Source organism: Pygocentrus nattereri, chromosome 14, assembly GCF_015220715.1.
Source record: "Pygocentrus nattereri isolate fPygNat1 chromosome 14, fPygNat1.pri, whole genome shotgun sequence".
Lineage (NCBI taxonomy): Eukaryota > Metazoa > Chordata > Actinopteri > Characiformes > Serrasalmidae > Pygocentrus > Pygocentrus nattereri.
In genome coordinates, this window is record NC_051224.1 from 4,313,453 (window position 1) to 4,339,301 (window position 25,849).

A 25,849-nucleotide genomic window follows, 5' to 3' on the forward strand; every position below is an offset into this window, starting at 1 on the left:
AGAACATGTATTAGTAGTCATGAACATGTAGAAGAACATGTATTAGTAGTCATGAACATGTAGAAGAACATGTATTAGTAGTCATGAACATGTGTTAGTAGTCATGAACATGCAGAAGTAGTCATGAACATGCAGAAGTAGTCATGAACATGTAGAAGAACATGTATTAGTAGTCATGAACATGCAGAAGTAGTCATGAACATGTAGAAGAACATGTATTAGTAGTCATGAACATGTAGAAGAACATGTATTAGTAGTCATGAACATGCAGAAGTAGTCATGAACATGCAGAAGTAGTCATGAACATGTAGAAGAACATGTATTAGTAATCATGAACATGTAGAAGAACATGTATTAGTAGTCATGAACATGTAGAAGAACATGTATTAGTAGTCATGAACATGTAGACGAACATGTATTAGTAGTCATGAACATGTGTTAGTAGTCATGAACATGTATTAGTAGTCATGAACATGCAGAAGTAGTCATGAACATGCAGAAGTAGTCATGAACATGCAGAAGAAGTCATGAACTTGCAGAGGTAGTCATGAACTTGCAGAAGTAGTCATGAACTTGCAGAAGAACATGCAGAAGTAGTCATGAACATGCAGAAGTAGTCATGAACATGCAGAAGTAGTCATGAACATGCAGAAGTAGTCATGAACTTGCAGAAGTAGTCATGAACTTGCAGAAGAACATGCAGAAGTAGTCATGAACATGCAGAAGTAGTCATGAACATGCAGAAGTAGTCATGAACATGCAGAAGTAGTCATGAACTTGCAGAAGTAGTCATGAACTTGCAGAAGTAGTCATGAACATGCAGAAGTAGTCATGAACATGTATTAATAGTCATGAACATGCAGAAGTAGTCATGAACATGCAGAAGTAGTCATGAACTTGCAGAAGTAGTCATGAACTTGCAGAAGAACATGTATTAGTAGTCATGAACATGTAGAAGAACATGTATTAGTAGACATGAACATGCAGAAGTAGTCATGAACATGCAGAAGAACATGCAGAAGTAGTCATGAACATGCAGAAGTAGTCATGAACATGCAGAAGTAGTCATGAACATGTAGAAGAACATGTATTAGTAGTCATGAACATGCAGAAGTAGTCATGAACATGCAGAAGAACATGCAGAAGTAGTCATGAACATGCAGAAGTAGTCATGAACATGCAGAAGTAGTCATGAACATGTAGAAGAACATGTATTAGTAGTCATGAACATGCAGAAGTAGTCATGAACATGTAGAAGAACATGTATTAGTAGTCATGAACATGTAGAAGAACATGTATTAGTAGTCATGAACATGCAGAAGTAGTCATGAACATGCAGAAGTAGTCATGAACATGTAGAAGAACATGTATTAGTAGTCATGAACATGCAGAAGTAGTCATGAACATGCAGAAGTAGTCATGAACATGTAGAAGAACATGTATTAGTAGTCATGAACATGTAGAAGAACATGTATTAGTAGTCATGAACATGTAGAAGAACATGTATTAGTAGTCATGAACATGTAGAAGAACATGTATTAGTAGTCATGAACATGTGTTAGTAGTCATGAACATGTATTAGTAGTCATGAACATGCAGAAGTAGTCATGAACATGTAGAAGAACATGTATTAGTAGTCATGAACATGTAGAAGAACATGTATTAGTAGTCATGAACATGTAGAAGAACATGTGTTAGTAGTCATGAACATGTGTTAGTAGTCATGAACATGTATTAGTAGTCATGAACATGCAGAAGTAGTCATGAACATGTAGAAGAACATGTATTAGTAGTCATGAACATGCAGAAGTAGTCATGAACATGCAGAAGTAGTCATGAACATGTAGAAGAACATGTATTAGTAGTCATGAACATGTAGAAGAACATGTATTAGTAGTCATGAACATGTAGAAGAACATGTATTAGTAGTCATGAACATGTGTTAGTAGTCATGAACATGCAGAAGTAGTCATGAACATGCAGAAGTAGTCATGAACATGTAGAAGAACATGTATTAGTAGTCATGAACATGCAGAAGTAGTCATGAACATGCAGAAGTAGTCATGAACATGTAGAAGAACATGTATTAGTAGTCATGAACATGCAGAAGTAGTCATGAACATGCAGAAGTAGTCATGAACATGTAGAAGAACATGTATTAGTAGTCATGAACATGCAGAAGTAGTCATGAACATGCAGAAGTAGTCATGAACATGCAGAAGTAGTCATGAACATGTAGAAGAACATGTATTAGTAGTCATGAACATGCAGAAGTAGTCATGACTGAACACCGTCTCTTTACACAGCACTTAACTCAGCACTCAATTACGTACTGATTGTAATGTATTGAACTCCGCTGTTGTATTGTGGTGTATTGTAGTGTGTTGTATTGTGTAGTGTGTTGTATTGCATTGTAATGCATTGTAGTGTTGTGTTGTAGTGTAGTGTAGTGTGTTGTGTTGTAGTGTGTTGTGTTGTGTTGTGTTGTGTTGTAGTGTATTGTACATTGTAGTGTATTGAGTTCTGTGTTCAGTGCTGCTCCTTTTCTCTCTGTATCTACAGTGACTTTAGTTTCTAGCAGTATCTGAGCTCAGGACCGTCTTTCTCTCTAACCTACTGGTAACTAGCAAAGATACTTTCTCTAGACAGACAAAGCTCTTCTTGTAAGACGCTCTGGATCAGAGTGTCTGCTAAACACTGTAAATGTAATTAAAAATAAGTTTTCTTTATGGACTGTTTTGACTTAGAATTAGATTAGAATTTTAGAACCATTTGTCTCTGTGTTTGTTTTGCACGCTGTGAAATTAGACCTCTGCATTTAACCCATCCGTGCAGTGAAATACCCACATACATGCACACTAGTGAACACACACACTAGGGGGCAGTGAGCACACTTGCCCGGAGCGGTGGGCAGCCCTATCCACGGTGCTCAGGGGTTAGGTGTCTTGCTCAAGGGCACTTCAATCATGGACTGTCAGCCAAGGGGATCGAACCGGCGACCTTCCAGTCACAGGGATGGTTCCCTGACCTCCAGCCCACAGCTGCATGTATCACTCCACAATAAATGGATTCAAATAAGTCCATTTAAAGCCCAGACTTGATCATTAAACAATGTCTCTGACATCAGGTGCTGTATTCGAACCCATTTCATGTAATCATTTTCTACGGGGAGCTTTTAGAGGTGGACTTCTGGTTCCTATCACCGCCACTGTAAACAATTGTGACTCTGCTAGTTTCTCTGGAGTAGAGCATTTTACATCAAACCACTCTGAATGACCTTGTGTACATCTCACCCATTTAATTATGTAGAATTTGTGAAAATTTGATGGAGTTCCCTTTTAAGTCTAGCTGCAGTGGGTGTGGTTAGTAGTAGGCTAGGACAGTTATATTGGTGTGTGTTGTTGACGTTATCTGCTTAAAGACTAGACTGCATTATTATTATATAAATAATTTTATTACTATACAGCAGAATTTCACTTTTGTTGTGATTTGTAATTGCCTACATGACTGGCAACCCCTGCCTCAACATCTTTTTTCTGGAGTTGTAATCTTGCCTCGGATTTGCATCGAGTTTCTAACTATAACTTTCTGTCTAACATCCAGCACAGTAAGTAGTCCATCAGAACTGCTGTTGACAGTTTTCTGACATGCTTTTATCTGTGGTCACCACCTTAATCTGCTGTGGTTACAGATTCTAGTTCAGGCTGCATTATATAAATAAAACACCATGTTGCAGTTATGTACACGTCGATAATGCCATATACATTCCAATATATTGAAAACACATTAACGAACCTTTGATATGACACACCTGCCTTATTTTTGACCAAAATCAAATTTGTGTCTGTTGGATGATGCGTGTGCATTGGTTCATCACCCAAAGGACATTTGTGATTGTTCAGAAAACTCAAAGCCCATCATAAAATATTCATTGATTGGTTAGTCTGTCATTTGCATATTGCACAGTTCTGCCATATCTGTATTGCAAAGGCCAGTATAATGATGACCATTGGCAAAAAATATATTGCTCAGCCTGAGTCAGCAGTGTTTGTGTCTCATCATGAAGAGCACTAATCTGTTCTGGTCTTGTTTTTGAACCCAGGTGACCGGGATGTATTTGTGTGCATGCCAACCGGGGCAGGGAAGTCTCTGTGCTACCAGCTGCCGGCAGTGCTGGCCACAGGCATCACTCTGGTCATATCACCTCTGATTGCACTCATACAGGTGAGCCCCTCTTCTTCGGTGGCACAAGATTCTACACGTTAATGATTTTGGAAAAGATTGGAATCGTATTATAATATCAGAGCTAGACGGGTTCTGGATTTCACAAATAGTTCTGTATGATGTTACGTAGTGACCATCATTGTGTGAACATCTTTTTAATGGTATCTTTGACATTCAAAACGTCTTTTAAAGAAAAAAAAATCAATATTGTGATAATATTGCAAACCGTGATAAAAGCTTAGGCAATTATCGTGATACAGCAGTTTTGTATCAGCACATACTTACTTGGGACAGAAGATTTAGGCTCTTATGTGAGAGCATCTCATGCTGAATTGAATTTAGAACCATTTGTCTCTGTGTTTGTTTTGCACGCTGTGAAATTAGACCTCTGCATTTAACCCATCTGTGCAGTGAAACACCCACATACACACTAGTGAACACACTAGGGCAGCCCTATCCATGGCACCCAGGGAGCAATTGGGGGTAAGGTGCCTTGCTCAAGGGCACTTCAGTCATGGACTGTCAGATGAGGGGATTGAACCGGTGACCTTCTGGTCACAGGGCTTGTTCCCTAACCTCCAGCCCACAACTGCCCCCATGCTGCATTAAGTGAATGTAAAATATCTGAAATTTTAATGTTCATTTAGAAATGCTCCCTGAGCTCAGGTCTGAAGAAACGTTCCAAGTTGATCACACTCTATGGCGAAAGAAATGTATCATTGAATTTATCAGAGATTATAAATTTACAAATAAAATCCAGTCTTTTTTGTCCAGTTACATCTAGGACTGTGGATTTTTACTCCGGCTCAGTGATTGGACGGCTGAATAGCAGTAATATGACAAACTTGAAGCACTGGACTTTAGCTGTCTGCCTACCCTGGAATCGAATAGGGTCTCAGAAAAAAGTGTACGACCCTGTCAGTGGGGCAGTGCCCCTCGTCACTGTAGTGGTACCCTCAGGGGTCCATCTCAGTACCTTTAGTCAGGGAACATAACTGTACTGTCTCCACACACCCCGCCTCGCCTCCAGGCTTTTCATTTTATTGTTCTGTTTCAATACATTAGTTTATAAAAAGATACAAATGTCTACTTTTCCACTAGGAAAAACTTATTTAAGGTACACAGTTGGACCATAAAACCGCTGTTGCACCTTTTGAGGTGCAGTCGTGGGCTGGAGGTTAGGGATCTGGCCCTGTGACCGGAAGGTTGCCGGTTCAATCCCCAGCACTGACAGCACATGACTGAGGTGTCCTTGAGCAAGACACCTAACCCCCAATTGCTCCCCGGGCGCCGTGGATAGGGCTGCCCACCGCTCCGGGCAAGTGTGCTCACTGCCCCCTAGTGTGTGTGTGGTGTTTCACTTGCATGGATGGGTTAAATGCAGAGATGGAATTTCCCTGGTTGTGGGATCAAAACAGTATCACTTACTTACTTACTTACTTACTTACTTGAGGGTACACTAACACCGTTTGTACCTTGATAAACGAATCATGTACCTGCATGATGCCTTTATTTCTAACAGTAAACAAAGAGAGTTTAAAAAAGAGTTTAAAGTGAAACATTTCCATATTTGGTTATAAGATGTTATGTACATGCTCATGTCACACTAGTGCGCTTATTTATTTATTTATTAATAATAATAATAATAATAAAAAGAGGCACTTACAGACAGGTTCCTGAGTCACTGCTGGGCTACATCTTTACTCGTTTCCAGCACTGTACGAGCCTCTGGACTGCTGATTGTGTCAGGTCTGATGAGAGCTTGACAGTTTTCCATGTAGGACTAATTAGGTAGAGCTTTAGGATGGACATTTTTAGTCTTCAAATATATGTATTTAATATTAAATAAATAAATAAAGAAATATATATATATATATATATATATATATATATATATTTAAAGAAAGTCAAAATCCTACATTTTTCTGAGTGTTGTCAAGATTAATTATGACCTCTATGTTGTTATGCTCCCTGTCTCCTCTTTCTGTATCCTTACAGGATCAGGTAGAGCACCTTAAGGAACTGAACATTCCAGCACGTTCCATTAACTCCAAGCTTCCCCCAGGTGAGAGACGGCAGATTCTGGCTGATCTGGAGAGCGAAAGTCCTCTGCTCAAACTCCTCTACATCACCCCTGAGATGGTGGCATCCCCCTCCTTCCAGCCCTGCCTGAACTCGCTGTGCTCGCGGGGGCTGCTGGCCTTTCTGGCGGTGGACGAGGCTCACTGCGTCTCTCAGTGGGGACATGACTTCCGGCCTGATTACCTGAAGCTGGGCGAGCTGCGCACCCGTCTGCCTGGAGTGCCCTGCGTTGCTCTGACGGCCACAGCTCCCAAACGAGTGCAGGACGACATCACTCGGTCGCTCAGGCTGAGATCACCACTCACCTTCACGACACCCGTATTCCGGAAAAACCTGAAGTATGACGTAATATTTCGAGACCTGCTGCCTGACCCGTACGTTCACCTTCACGCATTTGCTAAAGAAGCACTCGGTGGAAGCACAGCAGAGAAGGTCAGCCGCAGCCCGTTTCTTCTTTTATGGACAGGTTGCTATAGAGAGGGTCCGACAATTATTTTACATTTCACAAATATGTTTTTATTGGATCAGTGGGAACCAAGAGTTTTAGTGGAAAGGATTCTTATGCTTCGAACATTGTGGTAGGCAGCAAGTCCATTATGTAGGTAATGAGACAGCAAATCCATAACCAACCCAGCAAAGGCAGTGACCTTCTGTTTATATCTCATTTTTAAAAATATTTTAACCAATATATTTAACAGCATTGCACTAATTTTATTTGACTTTTGCTGTATTGATAGCGAATGAAAGCTGAAATTTAATCACTGCGTTAATAATGCCATGTCCCAAGCCGCAGCCAGTGAGACACATTCAGCACGTGAGCAGCTACAGTGGCTATTTTGGCTCATTTTCCATGGTTTAGGGTATTTTTTTGATTAGGGATGCATTTACTGAGCTAAATTCATGCATTTATTGACACAAGCTGATATTGGCTTCTTATTCACAAGCTACTGTTTTTGAAATTCAATTGGACTTGATATGTAACTAAATGCAGGTTATATTGATCCACCAATCGAGCTAACCTTCTCCCCGTAACATTTTTCTAGAGACGGCATCTAAAGTGTCCACCTATTTCTCTTTATGGTCTTCATCCACCTGCAGGGTTGTAAGCTTGATGACGCGATGATCGGAGCGCAGTCAGAGATGCAGCCTGCCTCCCGGAATGGCAGTGGCGTGTTCTTAATGATGCAATCAAATACTGTGAATATGCTGAAGTATTATTTCGTCTTACAGTCGATGCCAAAGTTTAGTTACAGTTTGACTTAATACACTTCCATTGTGTTAGCTTAACAAACTCGCCTCAGTCACCTGTTGATTAGCCACAGAGCAAGTAAACATGTTGGTCAGATCAAAACCTTGCAGTTCTGCAAAATTAACAAAAAAGTAAAACGAAGAAGCCGTAAGTTTTACATCAAATGTGCCTTTATATCAGCAATTTCTTTTGCCAAAAAAGTAGCATCCTTTTGTGTTACAGATAGCAAAGTTGGTTGCTGGATATTTCACATCCTCACCTCGATTTATCATTAATTAAACCTCCAAAAATGATCAAACCTAAATTTTCTCATTGTTAAAAGACCAAAGACAAACACAAATGACATTTTTTGAAAATGGTCATCGTTAAATTTCACCAAATCACTTGTAAAGAGACTGGCTTCCTCTAAGCTTACTACAAATCCCAGTTAAGGGAAGCCAGTTTTTTTGCTCCAAGTGATTTGATGTGATTTTTGCCTTCTTTTAACTAAATATATGAGAAATACAACTTCAGACGTCCAGATTATGCACCTGTATGTGTTCCCTTAGAGACAAAAGCATTGGTGGTCTGCATTATGTTCAGTGAATGAACATGATAATCAAGAGTCCAACGCATGTAATTTTCTGTGTTTGTATGTGGTCAAGCTCTAAAGCAGTCATTACTTTTGAATCTCTGTGGAATGATACAGTTGTGATAAAAGCAGCTAGAGCCCCAGATGAGATTGCAGCATCAGAACTAACTGCTGTATAAAACCATTTTAGCAATAGTATCAATGTCTATTCATGTATATTTTGTGGTTTAATTTTAATGCTGTGAGTCATTAAACAAGTAGCTGTAATTATATGTACATATTGTTATTTATTTGTTAAATAGCAAATTACCAGTACAGGAGAAGTATTGCCATGACCGAAGAAGTGCAGCCCCGACTTCAGCGCTTGTTGCGAAATATATCCGAAATAATTCTTTTTGTTTTATTTTTTTAAAAACGGTGTAGAAATGTCTTACGTTTCTGGAATATAAGCCTTCACCTTCACCTTTAGCCAGAAGAGCATTAGATCCTGGATCACAAACGCCACTCAAACTCCCACAAACATGGATGGAGCTCCAGAGTCTTATTCTGTTATCTCACATAAATCGTGAATCATCCTGGTTGGGATGTGCATGAACAGTAGCCAAAAACTTAGTTAGACCTTTGAACCGTAGTTAAAATGTATTAATTGTGTCAGGAAATAAAATTTTATTTATTTAAATTGCTATTTTTTTTTAAAACAGACCTTTCTAAAAGGGCCCTTTTGGCAAAGTATTCTTTCAAAAGGCCCCTGCTGTGTTTCGGATTGCTGCAAGGCTCCGAACAGACTTTTCCACTGGTCGCACAGGTGCTATCAACTTTCTCAGATGGTCACACCAGCGTATGATTTGGCTGCACCCATTGTCTGGTGCATTAATCCTTGCATGCTGATGAGCAGCTGTCTTCATTTGCATACCCTAGTTTTGCACTGATGTGAAGATTGACACTTGACATTTGTGAAAGATTTTAATCTGAACATTGTTTTTTTCTGCCACAAGCAGAGGATGATGAACTAGATCATCTAATATATACAAAAACATTATCAAATACAAGCAAAGCATAACAGCATGCATGTTTTTCCATGTTTGGGACACGGTAACTGGATTTGGAACTGTTTTGCGCGTTTCATCATTAGTGCAGTGTGTGTGTGTGTGTGTGTGTGTGTGTGTGTGTGTGTGTGTGTGTGTGTGTGTGTGTGTGTGTGTGTGTGTGTGTAGCTGATGATGAAAGTGCAGACAGGGAGAGACCAGCTGAGCCAGTGTAGGGGGGGGGTGATAGTACTACTTCCAACCACAGCGGCTACCGCAGAACCCGTGCCGGAGAGGCACCAGAACAGCGTTCTGATCATCGTGCACTTAAACGAATGCGACCACATGAAACTTTAAGACTCTGGTTGCAGTCTAGAGCTCTGTGCTGCAGATATGCATCCAAAATGCCTCTGTGCTCTTCTGATGTTTATGATCCCATCAACGAACACAAGTGTGTATACATATCTGACAGGCTTTTCTTCCTCTGTGCTTTACTGAACTCTTTCTGCATTCTGGCTGGAATTCTTCTCCAGGATTTCACCGCATTAAGACTCCACCATCAGTCTGATGTGCTGCAAGTATTTGTCTGTTGAAAAAAATACCGTTTAACTTTTTGTGACATAAGCTGAAGTTCCCCGTTCTGCTACTGTTTTTGAACAGGCTTTTTCTCTGGTACAAAGCATAACCAACCCTTTTGCATTAAAGCAGCTCCAAGCCCCAGTGATTAAACTACAGTGTTTGGCAGCAAGCAAGACTGTTCAGAGCCTCCTCTTCCCGGAAAAAATGAATACCGGCTTGATTTATGGTGAAAGATTAGTCCTTACTTATCCTATCTTATCCTGTCAGATGATGTTTTTTTGTATGTTTGGTTTCTCTTCCAAATGCCATTTGTTTTTAGGGCAAAGGTCTCTTCCTTCCTGGCATTATAATTTTTTGCAGTGTAGCGGTTGGTTCATGCAAAACAGTGTTCAGTGCATCATGTGGTGTCAGTTAGTACCGCACTGTTAAGCAGAGTCTCTCTCACATTTGACCCTGCTTAAGTCAGCGTGGGCTTAATTTGTAAGTGTTGATGTATTTGTTTATTTATTTAATTTGAAGTAAGTAATCTGTTGACCTGTGAAATAATTGATGAGCAGTTAGAATTATGCACAGGTCAATGTTCAAACTGCCTTACGGGTATTTTTTATCTCCTTTTTTATTGAATGGATGGTAGGTACCAAATAAAGACAAGCTGTATTTCACTATTTGACCACATGATGGCAATAAATATTTTCCCTTAATACAACCAACATCCACATTAAGCAAACTTAAGCATATCACTTTAGCATACCGTGTAGTACTCGAGCCCCCCCACCCCCCAGCACTGGGCTGTGGAGCCATGGAACTGTGTTCTGTACAGTGATGGAGCTTCATTCAGTACCTTTGGAATGAATTATAGTGGCATTTGTGACCCAGAAGTAATAATCTAACATCAGTACTTGACCTCACCTATACCTTTGTGGCTGAATGCAACCAAATTCTTACAGCAGTGTTCTAGTGTAAAGCCTTCTCAGAAGAGTAGAGACTGTAACTGCAGCTAAGAGGGACAAACTCCCTTGATTTCAAAATGTTGTTTTATTTGTGTAGTGCTTTTTGTAATGGTGTTGTTTGTGGTGTTCTCCATGTTACAGGGCTGTGGGATTGTGTATTGCCGCACACGAGAGAGCTGTGAGGATGTGGCTCACAGACTGACTAAGCTTGGGATCCTGGCTAGGCCCTACCATGCAGGTGACCCAGCAGAATCTATACCTTGAACCAGTGTTTCCCAACCCAGTCTTCAGGGCTGCACAGCTGGTCCACATTTTTCCTTAATCCCTATGTGTTGAGCATTAGGTTGGAGCAAAAATGTGGGTTGTCTGGAGGCCCTGACAAGTGGGTTGGAACACAGTGCCTTAGACCGTTACTCTGTACTCTTTAGGCTTTCTAATAGAAGTGCAGTAGATCCAAAGTAGGGGGAATTTTGTGTGATATTTTGCGTCTGTGTGAGTAGGACTGAAAACAGGAGATCGCACTGAGTCACAGGCGGACTGGATGGTGGGAAAGGTTCCTGTCATTGTTGCTACTATTAGCTTTGGGATGGGCGTAGACAAGGCCAATGTCAGGTGAGTAATAATGTTTCTTCTACCAAATAACACAACAATCCGTTCACTGCAAGCTGGAACCTTTTAAGGGGTGTACCAGTGTGGAATTTCTGGGTTGATGTCCGTAGTTGGTAACACCTTTCATTTAACTTTTATTCGTATTTCGCAGTCTTACCCGTGTATAAAGTGCAGTGAATATAAGACGAGTTACGTCCTTAAAGATGACTGATTCGTTTTACGTAGCCACAAATCCCTAAATCACAATTTTCAGTTTCATATTTCATTCGCTCGCTGGACATTTCCTCTTTTTCGGACCGTTCTCTGTAAACCCTAGAGATGGTTGTGTGTGAAAATCCCAGCAGATCAGCAGTTTCTGAAATACTCAGACCAGCCCGTCTGGCACCAACAACCACACCACGTTCAAAGTCCCTTAAATCCCCTTTCTTCCCCGTTCTGATGCTCGGTCTGCACTTCAGCAAGTTGTCTTGACCACCTCTACATGCCTAAATGCATTGGGTTGCGGCCGTGTGATTGGCTGATTAGCTATTTGTGTTAACAAGCAACTGTACCTAATAAAGTGACGTGTGTTAGTATTTAGATTTGATGAATATGCTCATGTATAAATGTACTGAATGTCTTTGTCTTACAGATTTGTAGCTCACTGGAACTTGGCCAAGTCCTTGGCCAGTTACTACCAGGAATCGGGCCGTGCTGGACGTGATGGCCTCCCCTCATCTTGTCGTATTTACTACTCTCGTAAAGACAGAGACCAGCTAAACTTCCTGATCCGCAAAGAGGTCTCCCGCAAACAGGCAAGTTGTTTTTAAAGTCCCACGGCTATGCGCAACAGTAGGCTGTTTCTTGGGTATCCACAGTGGCACACATGTAGCACTTCAAAACAGGTTTTGTGTCTGAAGTTTAGTTTTGCACTGAAATGAAGTTAATGGTTAATGCACTTTTGCACATAAACACATATAAATCGCTGCTGTGGGAACAAAACCTTGTATCTCCAAAATTGCAACTTTACAGGAGAAGGAAAAAAACCTACCTTACTTTTAATGTAAATCAAAGGAACCAGAACTTTTTTCCAGGTCATTTTGAGTCATTTCTGTTTGTCTGTTCTTCGTGAAATGTATAAATAATGTAAAGGGCAACATACACTTTTCAAATAATGTCAAAACCTGAAAAAGAATTAAATAAGGAGATACAAGGTTTTCTTCCGACAACAGTGGTTTGGTCCGTTTGCTAAGCTGTGTATATTTATAGCTCAGCAAAAATAAATACATTTTTCTTTTTTCCTCCTCAGCCAACATTGAAACTGTAAACAGGGCCAGTAAACTCATTCATACTACTTGCCTAGTACTGTATTGTTGGTTCATAAGGCTGCTCTTTCTATTGTTTCTCATTTTAATGGGGTGGCCTTGGTGGGTAACAGTGGCCAGACTGTGCATATTGTGTGGCCCAGTCCTTTCTCCAGTTGATACTGAACCAATAATGTCACTGGCAAGTTTTGGTGCACTTTTTTCCTCCTATATGGCTTTGATGGTCCCCCTTTTTTCTCCAGCTTTGGCATGATGCTGCACCTCATACTCTAAAAATTAAACAGAGTTGACGGCTCTCCTTTAATTACCCAGTAAAAAGATGCAGTGTTTACTGTATCGCATCACTGTGCCAGCTCACGTAGGTCTCGCTGATCTGTGGTACTGCAGAGAGCAGAATTAAACATCATACTCAAAAAAAAAAGTAGGCAATAAATTAAACTTCCAATGTGCTTTTGTTTTATGGTTTGTATCAGTGAATGTCAACAACAACATGAAATGAGCTAGGATGGCTTGAAGAAGCTAGTTGTTGAATGATTGAACTAGGTTCCTTTGATTTTATTATGTGGAGATTAAATATGTATGTTCCATACCAAATGGGATGCAATAGCTGATGTGCAGTAGTGGGAAAGGTTTGCTTAAGTTAAGGTAAGCCTGTGTTTTCAGAGCAAGGGTATTTCTGTAATATGGCTCCAGGTTCCCATCAGAACCACTGTGAACAGTTCCGTTTCAGTAAGTTTCTTTAGAATGGTACATTTCACATCAACCCACTGTGACTGGCAACATATTAACGGTACAGTTATTCATTTCACAATTCATTTTGAAAAATTGGTTCCCCTTTATGTATTGCCAATACAAATTACGCAGTTTCCTTAAAGCTTAAACAGTCTTGGCCTTCAGCTGGCTAGTTGATTGTTGTGGGTCACCAGCAAAATCAGTTATTTGCAATTTGACAGTTACATGAAAAACCAATTTAAATAAATAAATATAAATAAATATATATGAAATGTACATAAAATGTAATATATGAACACTTTATTGCCAAAATTCTTCACTCACCCATCCAGATCATTGAATTCAGGTGTTCCAATCACCTCCATGGCCACAGGTGTATAAAGCCGAGCCCCTAGGCCTGCAGACTGCTTCTACAGACTTTAGTGAAAGAATGGGTCGCTCTCAGGAGCTCAGTGAGTTCCAGCGTGGTACCGTGATCGGACGCCACCTGTGTGACAAGTCCAGTCATGAAATTTCCTCACTACTAAATATTCCACAGTCAGCTGTCAGTGGGATTATAACAAAGTGGAAGCGATTGGGAACGACAGCAACTCATAGTGATTGACTCATAGTCAATCACTACAGACCTCCAAACTTCATGTGGCCTTCAGATTGGTTCAAGAACTGTGCATCACCAAGCGCAATGCAAAGCGTGGAATGCAGTGGTGTAAAGCGCCGCCACTGGACTCTAGAGCGGTGGAGATGTGTTCTCTGGAGTGACCAATCACGCTACAGAAGTAGTAGCTTTGAAAAACTGCATGGTCCAGAACACTGAAAATAAAAAACTGCCAGCGTTGAGTCAGTCGTGGGAATCTCATCCGCTCTGTTGGCATTTTGATTGGTTGTTTTCTAAAACTTGTCCTGTGACATTTAAGTTTCAAATGAATTACAGATGCAGGTTTCACGCAACTGAAGTTGCATAAACGTTTCACTAGTTAAACCAGCCTTAGAGACAAAAAGTAGGTCATAAATGTATGCACAGTACTTGGCCGTAATGTTAGCATATACACGAGACTCATAGTTTAGATGCCACCGGCAGTCGTGCCCTTAGACACGTGTAATGTGTGTGTAACATGTTTGGAATCTGCTTCTTGATGGCTGTCTATTTCAGGAGAAGCGAGGTTCAGAGAAAGAGCAAGACAAAGCTCCTGTTCAGGACTTTGAGGCCATGGTGAACTTCTGTGAACAAGAGGGGTAAGACCTCATAAAACACAAACACTTTCATTTTTTTATTTAGGTCCACAATTTAAAATGGGGGGGGAAAACGGGTCTGGATTCATCAACGCATTGCTCGTCCACTCAGGCATAGACAAGTGAATGTCAGCAACAGTTACACAACAGTACAGGACTTTAAGGATGAATAAAACTATCCTTAATAACGGTAATCCAGTGCAGGATTTTTCTGAAAGATCAACAAACCCTGTGTTCCTCCGAAAGTGATGACCGCTGCTATATTTGTAACCAGGATTTGTGGCTGTGTGTTGACTGAGCAAGTGACTGGTATTTCAAGACTTTAGTAAGGTGGGCTTCTTTTATTAAGATTAAGATTAAGACTCTCTTATTAGTCCCACAACGGGGAAATTTCACCTCCGCATTTAACCCATCCGTGAAGTGAAACACCACATACACTCTAGTGAGCACACACACACTAGGGGGCAGTGAGCACACTTGCCCGGAGCGGTGGACAGCCCAATCCGCAGCGCCCGGGGAGCAGTTGGGGGTTAGGTGTCCTGCTCAAGGACACCTCAGTCATGTGCTCTGGGGACCAAACAAGCAACCTTCTGGTCACGAGACTGGTTCCCTAACCTCCAGCCCATGACTGTGTAGATATGCAAGAATACACACACACACCCACCCACCCACCCACCACTACTGTGAGGTCTTTTGTTTATGTATTGACAGGCATGAGTTTCAGGTCAATTTGCATGTAAAAGGAACGCTGAAATTAGCCGTGCTTCATGTAAAATTCAACAAACAGTATTGCTGTTGCTTAAATGTACGTTGTGCTTCACACTAGAGGTTGCACAACTGTTAATTTGTCAGTTGACTAGTCGCCATGACCAAGTTTTTAAAAGACGTGTGTTTTCCTGTCGTCTGTGAAGTGTTTTGTTTGTAACTTATTAATAGAGGCTGAGGCTTGCAGGAGATGCTATGGTTTGAAGTGCGAATTGTGCATTGCAGGAGAATTTTAGCTGTGTTTTAGTAAGTTTCAGCCTTAGACACCAACACACACACTGTCTGATGTAAACTGCACACGAAAATCACCACTCTCTCAGAATCTCACCTCTTACTGAGGACCGGATCTGGCTTTTTTTTTCAAGCTTCCTTGCATCAGTCTAATGGGAAACAAACAGCCGTTTTTCAGACTAAGCGCTGATAGTAGGCAGTTGCTTCTCTGTCAGTTAGCCTATCCAAGCGAGGGGTAGGTCTAGTCGCTAAACCAGAAAACAGTCACATTTTAGGAAGTGAGTCCTGATTTTTCTAAACAAGGCTTTAGGATTAAGTAAACAGCCATCTGCCAACCATTAATGCATTTTAATTAGTGCCAGTTTGTTTTTGTTTTTCCACACGTAGCACTGAACGTTCTGCAATTGGTCGGTTTGCGTGTCAGACAGTTTCCTGCCAGAGATGGTTATCCAAACATGCCCAGTCTGGCTTACGAGTGTGTGTTTTTACAGTGCAGCTTTTGCAGTTGAATTGATTTCGTCTCATGTAGTATTTCTAAGCTATTAACATCATTTTGGGTGGTTTTGTTTTTCAGCAGAACTGTGACTGCAGGTATGAGCGCTAGTGTAATCCAGCCGTTATCAAGTAGGCATTCTGCTGCAAACATTGTTGGCAAACTGATCTACTTCACACAAATAAGTGTTGGAACCTCTGAGATCGTCTTATCATTTCACATTCGCATTGATTTTAATTGAATGATGGGACTCCACCTAGGCCTTGTTGCAAAAGACAGTGTAGAAACCAGATTTGCGTGAGGTTTAATGCCTGAAAGTGAGTGTTAGATGTTTTAATCACAGTACTGTTTTAGTTTATACAAAAAAACCCTTCTAGCTCCTTTACTAGTGTATATAGTGGTATTTATTGCAAAACATCTGTCACACAACACAAAATAAATAAATGAGGGGAAAAAACACTGGTGTCACATTTGAAATGAAAAAGTATTCATTCACTCCTTCCAATCCTAAGTTGGTTCCAGTTAGTTTCGCATAGCATTGACACGTTTTCTCTCTTTTTTTACAGTCTTTGTTGTTTAATATTTCTCTTATATAATGTGTTTATAGATGAACTGCCAGCTCTTACAGCCTTGATTTCATGTTCCTTCACTTGACACTATGCACAGGCATGTACAAGACATATCCCCTCTGAAAATGGAAGATGGATAGTACTAATAAACAATATTTTAAATGCGCATATGTAATTATTAAAAGCAGTATACGTATAAGGCTAGCCTTACAGGGATGCTTTGTATTGTTTTAGAGTCTCATGGTCAAAGGCATGAAGGGGTCATTGATGCATGACACTGAATGGCCCCAAAAACATAGCAATTTCGTCCCGCAGTGATGTCCTCTCTTCATATCCCTTACTTTTTAGGGCTCCGTCTTTCTCTGGTAGTCCTCCGTCCTTTAAAGTGAGCTAAAATGGGCTGACTGAATTGTAGTGATGGTTCAGATGACCGAGTCCCTACTTCTGGGTCTTCTTCCACAGCTGCAGCAGCACTGTGCACAAGCAAACACCACCAGACTCAGGAATGTCACTGAAAGATAAGAAAACCACTATAGTCACTGTGCACAGGATGGACCAAGGGGAATTCTGGTCCATAAATTCAGTTTTTGCATATTAAATGTAAGATGTGATTAAGAATGGTTTGATATGAAATGTTCCATTCTATAGAAAGAAGAGTTTAATGCGTCTAAAATCTCCCTTACAGAAATGTATTACGCTACGTCATTACAAATCTAATGCCTGAGACACTGTTTTATGGTAGTTTTGAGAAGGTTTTGGCCTTAAAACGTATTAAGACATTTGAAATCTGCATTTTATCATTATTGTGAGAAATTGTCACAGTGTGCCTTCCTGAGCAAATCTTGGGTATCGTTAGTACTTAAACACTCACTGGCCATGGTTTCATACAAAGTGAGCAATAGTGGTCCTGTTTTATTGGATTCAGTGCCGTTTGTGAACCACTGAATAAAAATCATTAGTTATAGAATTATTATTATTATTATTATTATTATTATTATTATTATTATTATTATTGTAGAATTGGCTCTGTGGGTTCTGTTATGCCTATTCCAACTTATCAGATCTCACAAAAACGAAATATCCTGAAGGATATTGTGTATGTCTTGAAGTATCGTGATGTATAATATTTTGGCTGTATCGCCCACCCCTTATTTCAGCATTAATAAGTCAGATTAAATTGAATAAATTCAATAAAATCAAATAAATTGGATCTGAAATGACGCTGTGCTTTAGAAGGCATGAACACAGCTAAAAGTTGCAAGGTTGTTTAAGGAATGTAGGAGTTAAGGCTGGGTGGTAAGGTGATGTAATCAGATATTGGGCAGAATGGGCAGGGCTTAAAGGGCGATAATCACTGTGTTGGGAAAATGCCAAAAGAGCTGAGGAGGACTAATTTACTATTAAACAGCTTGTTAAATATGTTGGGAAGTTCGGGTTAACGTGTCTTGGTGAAGTGCAAGGTCGTATGCCCAAGCGTTTTTTCTGTTTGAGAGAGAAAGAGAGAAGCACAAGTTTATGTTGGTTCTGCTGGTTCTCTTCGTTGTGTACTGTAATGCTAGGTTTAGCTTTACCCTACAGCTCTTCCCCTTTTACTTATCTTACCTCGTGTTAAGTTTAGCACAGTACTAACTTTAGTACATGGAACTGAAAATAAATGCCTTTTATTTAAAGCTTTGGAACTTTGCAGCTTCCTTCAGTGTGAATCACTGCGGAAAACAACCGGATGCTAGTACCCTTAGAGAATTAAGCTGGTCCAACCCTGGAACTTGTAGGGAAGTAGAGAAAGTTCCCCTGTTTCCCTTCTACAACCAGGAAACACAAGAGTGGATATTATGGGGCCTTTGAAAGCCGGTACTGGTAAAGTAAATTCCACACGGCCTCTTTTGTAAGAAGTGGGATTTGCTGTCTGAGAAATATTTGCTGTATTTTCCGAACAGCTTAGTTGATGGACACAACTGTTGAAGTGGAAAATATCATGGCAGTTATTTTTAGATATCGCACACCCCTGGTAGGAGTAGGAGGAACACCACTTGTGTGGTATTATACTGTATCATACTGTTATAGATGTGCTCAGTCTGGTTCGTCAAACCCTGAGCAAAGGAACCGGCCTTTCATGTGCTGATCTGCAGCCGAGGACAGCCTGCACTTCACACCCACACTGACTGTCATTTCGCATCCAAAGTGTTGGAGTACAGATCGCCAGTCACAGGCTGCTGCTTTGCAAGCTGTCCAGCTGGCACTTTTTCTGCCATTTCGTTCATGCTGTGGTATATACAAAGGCTCGTTCCTCTGCAGAGAAGTCGTTTTGGGTCAGTATCCCCTATGGCTGTTTCTGGTCATGTTACTTTAAGACTGATGTATGTAAATGAGCTCTGTTCTGATTGGTTGCCTCGTTCAAAAAGCTGTCCAGGCTGAAATACTTCAGAAAAAAAACTTCAGAGTGAATGGGTGGAACTAAATTGCTGTAGGCTGAAGAGGCAGATGTATATGCTTTACTTATGTAACAGAAACGGTGAGTTCAAAACAGGCTTGCATTGAAAAGGGAGGCACATTGAATTTTCGATATGAGCTTTAACTTTAAAGTAGGTGGGGTTCTCTGGAGATGGTGTAGTGGTCACATGTTTCTTATGATAGTTGGGGGAGGGCATCAGCTGTCAAATAGCTTTTGATGCTTAATAAGGGCAGTGCTTCTTATTCAGCCTTTCAGTTGCAGTTTTGATATAAGTGGCTAGTAGTTTAGTAAATGATGCTTTGTAGTTTTATTTATTTATTTATTTTTGCTGTGTGCTTGAGTTTAGTCTTCTTTTACGCTGTCTACGTGCAGCACACTCATTCAGAGGCACATTATTATTGTAATTTATCACTTCACCGGTCTTCTTTATGATAGCGAATAGTCTAATTGAATATAGCATTCTGTGTCCATATCTTGCTGTCCTAATATTCACAGTGTGAGGCATATATTTCATTTCCTACTTTGTCAGACTTTATGGGGGAGTCTGGCTTAGGTTTTTTTTTTATATCAGTGCTCGTGGCTGGTCTAGAGTCTCACATTTAATTATGGATGTTGTGTGGAGTGCTCCTCTTAGGTTTTGTTGGAATGCCTCTGTAGTTACAGTTTTAGCCCTGTAACTAAACTGTAATGTTCTCTTAAATTTAGGTAATGTGAAAGGCGTAGTCTCTCATCTGCCTCCTAACCACATCAGCCAAGTTAATCTGCTGCCACAACGCTGTATGACAAATAGTACGTGAAGTTTAAGGCAAATGTGGCCTGTACTTACAGACAAAGATGAGGAGGATGAGGAAGCCCGCTATCTCGTATGTGTTTCCTTGAGGGAGTCCCTGCAGCTTGGTCCAGATCTTTTGAAGGATGTCAAGTGTTTCCTGTTTGGCGTCCATTCTGTTAGGTGATCAGAGCTGTCTGCAATTAACAGGGAGCGTTAAGGTCAGTGCGGTGGGTCCATAACTGATGAGGGTGCCTGTTAGGGCTGCACAGTATATTTTTGTTTAATTCTCTTTGGTCCTAGCAGTACTGATGTCTCTGGGGGTTGCAACATGTTAGACCTTTAACAAGTCACTGCATTTCCGTGTGCTGTGATTATCCAAAATGCAATGTTCCTGATGAGTCTTGGTTTATGTGGGAGTTCTGATGAATCAAGGCATTCACATGATGGTCAGAGTAATGGCTCGCCAGAGTGGTTTTAATATGTTACAAGGCATGTCACATTTCTACAGTGGAGCAGTATAATCCAAATCAGGGTTGGGTGATGCATCACAGTACTCCCAAGACATTCTTAACATCGCAGTAGTCACTTTTTCTGAGTTTTGGTAAGTTGGAACAGAACTTACCAAAAGCATATTGTGACATGACATATTTATCATGTAAATGATCTGGGGATCTTGCCCATCCAGCTATATGTTAATGGTCTTATGTCAATGGTATTAAAAGAATCAGAAATATAATCATTACAGGAGTGTTATTTTAAAGTGTTCATATATGTATGAATTTCAGTTTGCCAGCTGTTGTGAGTTAGATTAGGTGTTTCTTTTTGTGCCTTGAGTTTATCTGTATAGTGTATAAGGCTGAAAGGATACACTCCGCTGAGTCTGCACATCACACACGTGTACACACACACACACATACAGAGGCACCTTTCAACTCAGTTGATGACATTTCATGTGCTTTGACAATGAGGGCTTGTTATAAATTCGGGAAGAGAGAGTTCAGAGGTGAGACAGAGAGTTGTGGCTTTGGGGGAGTTAACTCTGAACTCATTGTTGGAGCCGCAGCGGAGTGCGGAGTTTTTTACACTTTAAAGGCTCTCAAGCCAATTTGATTTATTTCCTTTCACTTTTGTTAAACTTTTTCATAATTCGCATGATTTTGTCTTGATTTCTGAATTTCATATTTTCCTTTATCATAATAAAATTGTTTTGGTGCAGTGGGTAGCGCTGTCGCCTCACAGCGAGGAGGGCCTGGGTTCGATTCCCCGGCCGGGTGACCGGGGTCCTCTCTGTGTGGAGTTTGCATGTTCTCCCCGTGTCTGTGTGGGTTTCCTCCGGGTTCTTTGGTTTCCTCCCACAATCCAAAGACATGCAGTCAGGCCGATTGGATGTGCTAAATTGCACCTAGGTGTGAGTGACTGTCTGTGTCTGTCTGTCTGCCCTGCGATGGACTAGCGACCTGTCCGGGGTGTATCCTGCCTTCCGCCCGATGACTGCTGGGATAGGCTTGAAATCGTTGGCTAACCATTGGCCTTTTTTTTTTTCGGTCGGGGGGTGGGGGTTAAAAATTAATTACTGATTTTTTTTTTAGGGAATAATTAACTGTGACAAGCCATGTCACAATTGCAATTTACTGAATTTTTATTTAGTTCAGTTCAATTGTCTACCTGTAGTTCGAGTGCCCACTTTCAAAACCGAGCAAATACACGGGCATAAGTTTCCTAGTGATATCACCTTTTATTTTAACTGAGCATAAACACAGCAGCCAAATGGCTGGAGATTATAATCTGTGGCAGTTCCAAAAATAAACTTTGCTGCCGCTTAGCAGTAGTGCAGGCTGTGTGCCAACAAACGTGTAGCTTTCACCCCGTAGCTCCACAGTTTCAGGGCTTTAGCAGTAGAAGAGATGAAGCAATGGTTAACACTATGTGTGCCTGTAATTAAACATGCTATTCTAGTTCTTTAGGGTGGGGTTAAATCTGAGTTTTCTCCGCAAGAATATATAGTTCAGGGTGGGGCTGCCGCGGTCTGCTGAAGGAGGATTCATGGGCAGAAATGCAGGTTTCAGTTTTATTCCTGCAGAAAGACATTTCTTGCTTTGGATGCAGTGCCACTGTAGATAGAAGGCATGTGAGTGTACAGGCTTAGGCTCTATTGCTCTTTAAAATTTGTCTGTGGCTGTACATTGTTGTGTTTTCAGTTGTTTAGCTATATAACAGTATATAACACACCATATAACACATTTCACCCAGGACATCATCTGTTTGTCCTGCTGCCCACTGGTAAACGCTTGAGGTCCATCCCATTCCGGACAAATAGACTCAAAAACAGCTTTTACCCCAGAGCCGTACGGGAACTGAACACTTCCAGACCCACACACTGATAAGGACTTTCTATAGAACACTGTGGTCAGTAGAACCGACTGAACACTACAGCTCTTTACTGGCACTGACTCATAGGACACTTTACACTGTTCCAGTGTTCCAGTGTTCCACTCCATCTCTATTTATTATTCATTTGTTCTCGAGAGTGCAATCTGTATTCTTTCTGTGCAATAATTCTTAAATGTGCAATATTATACAGTGTAACGCTATAAACTGTCCAAGGAATGTGCAACTACAACTGCTACCTCACCCGTCTATTGTCTGTTAACTGTTTTAGAATATATAGTTTTTATAGTCCTTTTTCTTTATATTTAAGATTTTTGATAGTTTTTTTTTTTCCCCCTAAAATCTGCACTTTATATATTTTAGCCTTATGTTTAAATTGTTTCATATGTAGGAAGTGCCGTTGGATTGCTGCTCAATTTCGTTGTACACTGTGCAATGACAAACGCATCTCATCATATCTTATCTTAGTAATAAGATTGTTGGCAGCTAGCATGTTCTAGGTACCTAGACGGGGGGCTGGGCATGTTGTAGGTAGCTAGAGCATTTTGTTGTTTAGCTAATTGTCATTTATGCTGTTCCTACAAATGTTTCAACAACTCTTATGAGATTGGCCACATTTAACAGAACATTGGCAAAAATGCAATTCAAAGAAACGAGAAATTGGAGCACAAAACTAACTTGGTCAAAATACTGTATATCGCTGTTGTCAGAAGAAAACCTTGTATCTCCAAAGTGGTAACATTACAGGAGAAGGAGAAAACCTACATTAGTTTTAGTGTCAAGTCAATGGAACCAGACTTTTTTTCTAGTCATTTCGGGCCGTTTCTTTTGGTCCGTTCTTCAGGACATATACACACAATGTAAAGGGCAACAGGCATTTTCAAAATATGCCAAAAACTGAAAAAAAACAACAGAAAAGGGGGAAAAAAAGGTGGTTGTGTAGTGTAGTGGGTAACACCTCTGCCTTCTACACTGTAGACTGGGGTTCAATCCCCACCTGGACAAGCACCCTACACTATACCAATAAGAGTCCTTGGGCAAGACTCCTAACACCGCCTTCGCCTACCTGTGTAAAATGATCAGATTGTAAGTCGCTCTGGATGAGAGCATCTGCCCAATGTCGTAAATGTAATGGAAAAAACAAGGTTTCTTACGATTGCAGCAATATGTAAATGCAGTTTTTAATTAATTTTTATTTTTCTTGCCTTTTATTATCTGCGCTCTTAGAAAGATGGCTCTTTAGTAGACGGAATGTTCCTGTTTAGAACCATGTGTTCTGTATAGAACCAGTTTATATGCTTACGTTGTTCTTTGCATGGTCCCCTGGTTCTTCAGATTGATGGAGAATGTGTTGTATGTGGTTCTGTATAGAACCTTTTTGAAAGTGGTTCTCTATGGCACCAAAAGGGTTCTGGCATTGTTACGATGTCAAGCTTGTAACAGAAGAACTGTTTTTGATGTTGTAAAGAACCATATGCAACACATTCTCCATCAATCTGAAGAACCATTTCACTATGCAGAGAGCCATTCAAGCTGGTTCTATGCAGAACTCATGGATCTAATAGAATCGTTCCCTTTACCAAGGAACCCTTGAAGGTTGAAAGGGACATTTGTGTTCGATCTCGCTTGTTTGTGCAAGTCATCTGACTTGGTTGTCAGCCAGTTATTACTAGTTGATATTTACATGGTTAATTGGCTCAGTAGTCAGTGTTTGCTAGTGTCTTACAGCATGTTTATCTAGTGACCACACGATGACGAGACATGCATGGTGCTGCTGAATGTTTCTCTTGACACTTTGTTACCAGCTTGAAAAATGTCTGTCACCTTTGGTTTTAAGCTTAGTAACAGTCCAGCTGTCCCTTATAAAGAGTCTATTGAAAAGTGTAAATGAAACTTTTTCTCAAGTTTTTCAACTCTTTTCAATCTTTTCAACAACTTTTCAATTCTAGCCATTGCTGCAGGTGTGGCTGGTAAACAGATACCAGTCCGTTGACTCAGTCGCATTGTTTTTGCACTTGTGTTCGAGCTGCTGCACCTTTTGTAGTTTGTAAGTCTGCTCTTTACAGCGGGCACTCTGTTTGAACAGCAGCAGTGAGCAGTGGACTTTCGAAGATAACGCAGCCACAGAGCACACCCAGTTGCGGACGACAGGTTAAAGTTGATTAGCGTTAGTCACACATAGTGAGAGAAACTCAGCAAAGCCAGAACTCTTCATAACAATTATTCAATACAAATTCCATGCACATTCCGCACCGAGAAGGCATGTTCCATTATATGGATGTGGGCTGGGGTTGTAAAAGGAATTGCACTGCCGTCTGGTATCCAGTCTTCAAGCACACACAAACACGAAGGATTGAACTGATTGAATTAGGTGTGACTGTAGCCAAAGCTAACCAAACCAGTTTGTATTTGCAGCAAAAACAAGAAATGATCTCTTACCTGATGGGAAAATGTTGAGTGGGCCTTTTTTGTTTGTTTGTTTTGTTTTTTTTTTTTTCCTTTCCTTTAGTTCAAAGTGTAGAGTTGGGTGTTCCAAATCAGACTGTCCACTGAAACTGCCTCCACAGAGCTCTCCAGAGTTTCGTACAAGCTGTGTTTTGACTGCTGTCCAGTCTTTTTTTGGTGGTTTCTCTATGCTTCTGTAAGCGCAGGCTTGCCTCTGTCACAGCTTTTTTCCAGTTTAGTTCTCGCAGGATTTGGAGTCTCTTTGTGGTTGTCAGTCTGTGGTTGCCCTCGGTCCAGCTTTGTGCAGTCCAGGCTGTGCTCCAAACGCAGTCATGCTGTTGCCGCTTTGTCAGTTAGACAGCTTTTTTTAATACAGGCTGTATTGGATGACTAACTGCTTGGGAGACAGGCGGATTATAAATTTCAGCTTTGTGGTTTCGTACCTTCCTTTTGACTCTTCCTGTGTAGCAAGACCAGTTTTGTGCTCACTCACTGTTAAAGAAAGGGGTGAAACACTGTCTCTCTCTCTCTCTGTCTGTCTCTCTCTCTCTCTGTCTCTTGTTCATTCTGTTTACCTCTCTCCCCCGACACCCCCTTTGTCTCAGTTGGACTGCCTACTTTCTCCTCCCCTCCGATCACTGTGGGAACTCCTTCCCCCCCCCCCCCCCCCCCCCACCCCCTCCTCTCTCCCCCGCCTCCAGTCCCTTTCATAAAGCAGTCTGCCAGTACTTGAGCATAGTGTGGTTCTGTTTGTTCCTTTCTGGTGTGGGTTGTCATGTATTAAAGCAGTGGAATGCGTGTCTCTGTGTGTTTGTTACATAACCCAGGGCGAAGTAAGGAAGTTCTCGACATAAAGAAGGAGGGAAATCTCCGTTTCAGAGACTGTAACCAATGCAGTCAGTTTGTTTCCCTCTTGACTGTTTTCCCGCTTTAAACCTTAAAAACCCGTCTTTAAGCCTTTGCTGTTTGCGATAGCCCAAGATCCAGTCACACCTTAATAGCATTAAAGGGCGTTACTGCTGTATCCACTGAACTTTGCCTGGTTTGTTTTTGTGGAGTTTTTTAACCCCACAGCTTTCACTCTAATCATATTTGCTTCCTAATTAGATCCCCAAGTTTGGAGTCAGTTTGCCTCTGTAACTCATGAGGGTAAGTTGCTCTGTGGATCCTTCTGAAGTG

At 40.8% G+C, this 25,849-nt stretch overlaps 1 protein-coding gene and 1 long non-coding RNA gene across 3 annotated transcripts in view; one reads left to right on the plus strand and one right to left on the minus strand.

The window, feature by feature from the left end:
• The window catches only part of recql5 (RecQ helicase-like 5), a 47,868-nt gene that overhangs the window by 3,498 nt on the left and 18,521 nt on the right, over positions 1–25,849 (plus strand). For both annotated transcript variants that reach the window (XR_005131379.1, XM_017712008.2), the window contains exons 2-7: positions 4,103–4,224; positions 6,223–6,738; positions 10,822–10,918; positions 11,181–11,292; positions 11,921–12,083; positions 14,476–14,558. Coding sequence is in view for 1 of the 2 variants with exons in the window: in XM_017712008.2 (XP_017567497.1) it covers positions 4,103–4,224; positions 6,223–6,738; positions 10,822–10,918; positions 11,181–11,292; positions 11,921–12,083; positions 14,476–14,558 (1,093 nt within the window). In the remaining variant the exon portion in view is untranslated. The remainder of the gene's footprint in view (positions 1–4,102; positions 4,225–6,222; positions 6,739–10,821; positions 10,919–11,180; positions 11,293–11,920; positions 12,084–14,475; positions 14,559–25,849) is intronic.
• On the minus strand, positions 16,426–25,244 carry LOC108435883. The gene is made up of 3 exons (XR_001858480.2): positions 24,665–25,244; positions 19,892–20,031; positions 16,426–17,124 (listed from the first exon to the last, which is right to left on the minus strand). It is a non-coding gene; the product is annotated as an uncharacterized LOC108435883 (long non-coding RNA).